At 36.6% G+C, this 6,621-nt stretch overlaps 1 protein-coding gene across 1 annotated transcript; it reads left to right on the top strand.

The window, feature by feature from the left end:
- Positions 1-62: 62 nt before the first annotated feature.
- LOC137385338 (uncharacterized) lies at positions 63-3,858 on the top strand. The gene is made up of 3 exons (XM_068071787.1): positions 63-204; positions 1,780-1,981; positions 3,213-3,858. Exons 1-3 carry the CDS (start codon positions 131-133, stop codon positions 3,510-3,512), a joined length of 576 nt encoding a protein of 191 aa, XP_067927888.1. The 5' UTR covers positions 63-130; the 3' UTR covers positions 3,513-3,858.
- Positions 3,859-6,621: the final 2,763 nt, after the last annotated feature.

Below are 6,621 nucleotides of genomic sequence, written 5' to 3'. Positions count from 1 at the left end.
GTGCGCAAGAGCTATGATAGTGAGTGGTAGCTTGGTCTTATCTCACTAAGTTGTCATAAACAGTCAGCTAGTTCCATTATAGGAACATGCTTGCACATGTGTAGTGAACACTGGCATGTAAGAAATTGTAATGGATAACACTTATTACAACTACTATGATGTGGATGGCCAGTTCGGACAGCCTGAGATGACACAAATCACAAGGTTAGTGTTAGACATCTTTGTCTTCTCTCGTCAGCTTAAAACAAAGCAATGTTCTCTGATTATATGAAGAACTGTTGAGTCAGTTGTCTTGTTTTTTAGCAGAATAAGGGTATCAGCTTTTTCGCCTCTTTCTTTAGTTTTGTTAAACATCTTTGTCTTCTATGGTCAGATTAAGACATGTTAAACAATTCCTGCATTATATCCCTCTCCTTTTGTGGCTCAAGAGACTATCAACATTGATTAACTTTCTGAGAGTTTGGCACATTGTTCAAAGTTATTAAGCTTTCTCCTTGTATGTTGTCTCAAAAATGACACTGCAAGGCTTAAGTAACAAGTGCCCAATGGTTGATCACTGAAATATGCCTGATGGTCAGAATAAAAAAGACTTCCAGTCTATTAGTACATGATATGTCTTTGGTGGGATGAAAAAAATTAACTGGATATTGCCCTCAGATAATTCCTAGAACAATTGTTGCTGTCTGTTTAAATTTCAAACTGCTTTGAACAATAACAAAGCATTGCAGCTCAATTGGTACATGTATCTTACCACTAGGTGTAACTGGGATATCTAATACATGTATGCCTGGTCAGAATGTACTGCTGATCTCACATCCACACTTTGATCACTGTTTGCAATACAAGAGTGGAAGTTGACTGAGCGTAAAGCTCGGTGTCAAAAGAATAGCCAACCAAAGTTGAGGATTTTCTACAATAAAACTTAAAGTCAACTGTCTTTATTATAGTGTATTACCATACCAACATTAGATTGCCATCTGTGTGTGAGTTAAGAATGTAAACTATCCATATAAACAAGCTCTTGCTGCAGATCCTCGTGAGATTTTGACATTTTGAGAAGTTTTAGCATTAGTCTCATCAACAACGAAGGGCAGGTGTGTCAAATATTTTTACCATGAGTGGTTTAGTAGCAACGAGTGCTAATTTTCTGTTGATATAACGCTAATGCTTGTGAAACATCAGTTGACAACATTAACAATCCTGTTATCCTACACATGCGTTCTTAAATGTTGACAAGACAGCATCTACATGTAATCAAGCCTATTAGAGCTTTAGTCAGCACTTGCATTGCATGACAGCATTGCATGACAGCATTGTATTGATGTTTTTACTTCAATTTAGTCAAGAAAACTTGGATCTTGTAAGATGTTTGGCTTTGATAACTTAGTTGCCAATATATCTTCCAAGCAAAGCGATTTTTTGCTGTGAATTTAGTCTGAGATGACATCATGCAGGTCTGGAAGACTGCTAGAACATAGGGCAAATACAGATGGTGCCTAGCAAAAGAAGATACTTTCATATGGCACCCTGTAATAATAGAGTATCGCTTGTCAAGTGTAGAAAACTTTCTTATTGATTCTCATAGAGGACCTTGCTTTTTATAACAGCTCCAGGGCTGTGCAGGGTTAAATGACTGGAGAGAGTCGTTTAACATGATTTGTATCATGATTAACATGCAATATGTTTTTTCATCTGTGTAACATGATTTTCATAGCTTGTCTCCTGGTGTGGCGTTATAATAGTTTAATTTAGGAGATAGAGACTTTTTTGTTATAACAGATTACCACGACAGACATTTTCTACCGAGTCTCCGAAGGTTTCTAAGAAGAGCAAGAAAATTGGCAAATCAAAAGAGAAGGAAATTGGCAAGAGCTCCAAAAACAAGCGGAAGTCAGTTGGTCTTCCTCAAAGTGAGGATACCCAATCAATAGGCTCGGCAGGTTCACAGCAATCAGTTGAATCCTTTGACATAACTGTGAAGGCAGGTTTGATGTTTGTTGATGAATTTTTTTCTGCAGATGGTAAAACATTTGTTTTGAGTATCTAGTTTTAGAAATGTTAGTGTCTCCGTTAGCCCCACAGGAACCAGACTGAATATTAAGGGTGAATTTGGGGGAATGAAATAGAAATGGTCCGAGGTGATATGGCTTGTAAACTAATTAAATTTGCTATTATTGTGTAGCTGAAAGGCTGGAAAAGTATGGGGCACCCCCGCCTCCCCTCATTTCCCCTTCCTCCCCCTTTCTATTCCCCTCCTTTCCTCCCCCACCGTATGGCATTAATTCATTCTAGCGCTGACATCGTCAGGCGAAAATGTCATAAAGAGGTACTATAGAAACCCATAGTAATTTTAAAATGCAAACACCCTTGGTTAATTACGCCAAATTTTATATTTCGTACTATACATATTAAAATTTACTTTAAATTAGTAACAAAATAGTATTTTAACCTTAGTAACTATAGTTACCTACAGTAACTTTACTGTATTTAGTGGTTATGATCTACTTCTGACTATGATTCTTACTTATTCCTTCCTCAATTTTAAGACTCATGGCTAACGAATTAAAGTTATACTGTATATGCGGTTATATGTATAGTTATATACGTATAATAAATTAAAGTTCATAGTAAATAGTACATTAAACGCTAAAATTCACTACAAACTTTCTGTTTCGCTTACTTTTTTTAATCTTTGTTTTACTCATGCATTATCAGGCATTTACGAACCACAAAGAATGCTGAACTAGGAGAGGAGAAAGAGCATCGTATCTCTTTCAAGCGTTGTGGAAGGAATTTTGGCAAATAGCATATCGGCATTTTCATATCGGCGTTATTCTGATGTATTCAGCACACCGACTGCCAAGTCTGAGATAAATTTTAGTTGATATCGTAAGGCGAAAACAATGTCGTATGGCGGAGGCAAAATAACGGGTGCCACATCGTGAAGGAAAAAAAAAGTATAACAGAGAAATCGTAACAGGGAGAGGGGAGGGGGGTGCACTTTGCTTTATTGGCCTAAACAAAGTTTTTCTACTTAGATGTGTAGTTATGGTAGGGCAACTTTACCAAACTGTCGTTGCGTATACATTTACATTACATGGGATACTGGGGTTACAGAGACTCATCTTTGCGCGGTTTATTCGCAAAGACTGACATATGACTCATCTGAAGTCATATGACTCATCTGAAGTCATATATGTATCATATTCTAGGTGAAGAGTGAGGAAGACATGAATTATGAAGCTTTGCTTGAAAAATTATATCAGTGGATGAAATTCCGCATGACAGTAAACAATCATTTAGCTGAAGACAGTCTCAGCCAGAGCTATAGCCATCTGCCAGGTTTGTCTAGAACTCAGCAGGAGTATCTGCTTGGTAGACCGAGCATCTATCGATACGCTATCACAGAAGATCAAGGAACTACTTTGGACGAAACTGAATTTATTAATTTTGGAATGCCGAGAGCTAAGGCTACCTTATCTTCAATAGCTCAGATCCCAGACTATGAATAAGCATAGAAGAGATGATGAAAACTATCAGCCCTGCAAAACAAACCTTATCTGCTTTTTCACGCAACTCTTTAAAATACAAAGAAGCAGTAGCTAGCTTATGAAGGCTCTCAAATAAACTATATATCATCGATGATAAATTTTGAAATTCATGCGTAATATCATAAAGGCATTACTCATGGCAATCTTAACAGCACTCATAACCTCTTGATGTTGCGCTCATTTATACATTCCGATACCTTTATAGGCGGACTTAAGTTGTAAATTTTTGACTAATGGACTGGCAGACATTGTCACCTGATATGTTTGTCTGTGCTCTGAATATAAAAATATATGATGTTTCTTTATCAAAGACAAGTATCAAACATTGCGCTGATAGTGAGGAACTAGATAATAAGGGCTCTTTATATCAAATATAACATAAATGTCTTATCTGTTAAAGAATAGCATTATAATGTAGTTGTACGTTACTTGTGAAAGCAAGTAAACACTCATGCTCTGCTTGTATAGCCTGGATGGTATCTCTAACTGATTGAGCCTAATATAGTGTTTGAGACAACACCTTGTCGATGCAACAGTTCTCCTTCTATCAAATAATTTCGGTTCTAGATCAAGTGTTTAGACATTCGGTGCCAATATCAGTAAGTTTATAACAGGTTTTGGCTTTGTAAAGGAATATACCAAAAAATCTACTGTTGTACAAATAAACACTTGAATTTCCGGTACATCTTATTTCAATCTCTAGTCTACCTCATCACATCTCACGATTTTACTGGATTACAAAGAAAGTCGCCCAGTTTATTTACATGTCCTCCTGTTAATTCGACAATAACAAGTGCTTTACAGCTTTACTAGCATTTGGTGAAATGCAAAAGGTGTAGCATAAAAGCACATGTGATATATGTGATATATGTTATATATGTTAGCGTGATTTTCCTATTTTTCAAAGAATGTCTATATACATGTATTTAAGCATGGCAGGAACAGTTGTGTATCAGGGGATAACTATTGTGTGACATGGTTATAACCGTTGTGTAACATGGGTATAACCGCTGTGTAACATGGGTATAACCGCTGTGTAACATGGGTATGACCGTTGTGTAACATGGGTGTACCCAATGCATGTTACACAATGGGTTGTTGTTCATCAATTTGGAATGGCTATCTTATGTCAGCAAGCAGGCCAATTAAATGTCTCTGTTTTTCAGTTCAATTTGATAACTATTAATTCTGTGCTAACTCTTGTGTTGAGACATAACTACAGTTATCAGTGTTGAGTCATAACTACAGCTATCAGTCTTGAGTCATAACTACAGCTATCAGTGTTGAGTAATAACTACAGTTATTAGTGTTGAGTCATAACTACAGCTATCAGTGTTGAGTTATAACTACAGCTATTAGTGATGAGTCATAATTACAGCTATCAGTGTTGAGTCATATGTACAGTTATCAGTGTTGAGTCATAACTACAGCTATCAGTGTTGAGTCATAACTACAGCTATCAGTGTTGTGTCATAACTGCAGCTATCAGTGTTGAGTCATAACTACAGCTATTAGTGTTGAGTCATAATTACAGCTATCAGTGTTGTGTCATAACTGCAGATATCAGTGTTGTGTCATAACTGCAGCTATCAGTGTATCTGCCCTAAGTAGATTCTGTTTTAACAACATCACAAGATTTAAGATAGTATTGTGTTTCTTAGAGTATGGCACGTGTGTGTTCCATAACTATAGCTATATAGCATGTGTGTGTTCCATATTAATAGCCTGTGTGTGCTCTATAAAATATGACAGTGTGTGTTCCATAGTGTATACCATGGGTGTGTTCTTTAGAGTATAGCATGTGTGTGTTGGATAATATATAGCATGTGTGTGTTCTATAGAGTACAGTGCATGTGTGTGTTGTATAGAGTACACCCCATGTGTGTGTGTGTTCTATAGAGTACAGCTCATGTGTGTGTTCTATAGAGTACAGCGCATGTGTGTGTTCTATAGAGTACAGTGCATGTGTGTGTTCTATAGAGTACAGCTCATGTGTGTGTTCTATAGAGTACAGCTCCTGTGTGTGTTCTATAGAGCACAGCGCATGTGTGTGTTCTATAGAGTACAGGGCACGTGTATTCTTAAATTTTAAATTTTTACTAAACTACTGAGTATACTAGATGAAAGGATTATTGGTTTTCACTAAATATATTTTAAACTAGTCTCTGGTTGTCATGGGGCCTAGTTCTTTTATTTTTACATTGAGCATGTAATTCTAAAGTAAAATCTTTGAAAAATACCTATTTCCATCTTTCCTCAGATAAATGAGCGTTTTAAGATATGTCATGTAATTTAACTTTGGCCACTTTTCTGTTCGCTTTGCTAATCGCATATACAAGAAATTGCGCTGAACAACCTTTGGCCAGAGTTAGTGCTGTCTGCGTTCAAACCAATGCTCAGTGTTATTGATAGTCTTTTGAACCAAATATAAATTAAGGCTTGAGAGTGGGCTTATGTCCTCAAAAAGATTATCATATGGGCTCTGCTACAAGAAAGTGATTGTACTGCCATTAGCATCGACTGATAACACTGTTCGAGGTTAAATATATTAATTTTAGTATAAAAAGTAGTTAGTGTTTTGTATAGAGTAGCATTATTTTTGTGTTAAATGAAATACTGCTTTGAAATAGCACTGAGAAATTGTTCCTTAAATAAAAAGTTGCTTGACATACCTATTTGCATTTCAAAAGGGTAAATAAGTTTTGCAATGTCATTCTACATTTACACACATATGTTGTAAACGTAAAAATAAAGCGAAATATTCTAAAGAACAAACTCTATGAAAGGAGTGGTGGCCATGAAAAAGACCATGGGGGGAGTGACTCCGAAGGGTTGTCTTATTTGGATGCTATCGGTCCCATGGACGTCAGGCTCATCAAGGCGCTCCGGAGACCCGGCGCAGAAAAACATGGTGAACTGATCAAAGGGAAAATGTGACGTAGCCAATATATATATAGAGAAGAGACTTCTGGGATAGTGGTTGACCTAGAAAAGATAACAGACGCCATTTATTAAGGCTTTTACGCAGTGAACAATCTTCTATAATTTATTTCTTACCGTTCACTCATTG

This window comes from Watersipora subatra, chromosome 1 (assembly GCF_963576615.1).
Source record: "Watersipora subatra chromosome 1, tzWatSuba1.1, whole genome shotgun sequence".
In the NCBI taxonomy this organism is placed as follows: domain Eukaryota; kingdom Metazoa; phylum Bryozoa; class Gymnolaemata; order Cheilostomatida; family Watersiporidae; genus Watersipora; species Watersipora subatra.
The sequence above is the reverse complement of the archived record's forward strand: the minus strand, read 5'-3'. Positions and strand labels throughout refer to the sequence as shown.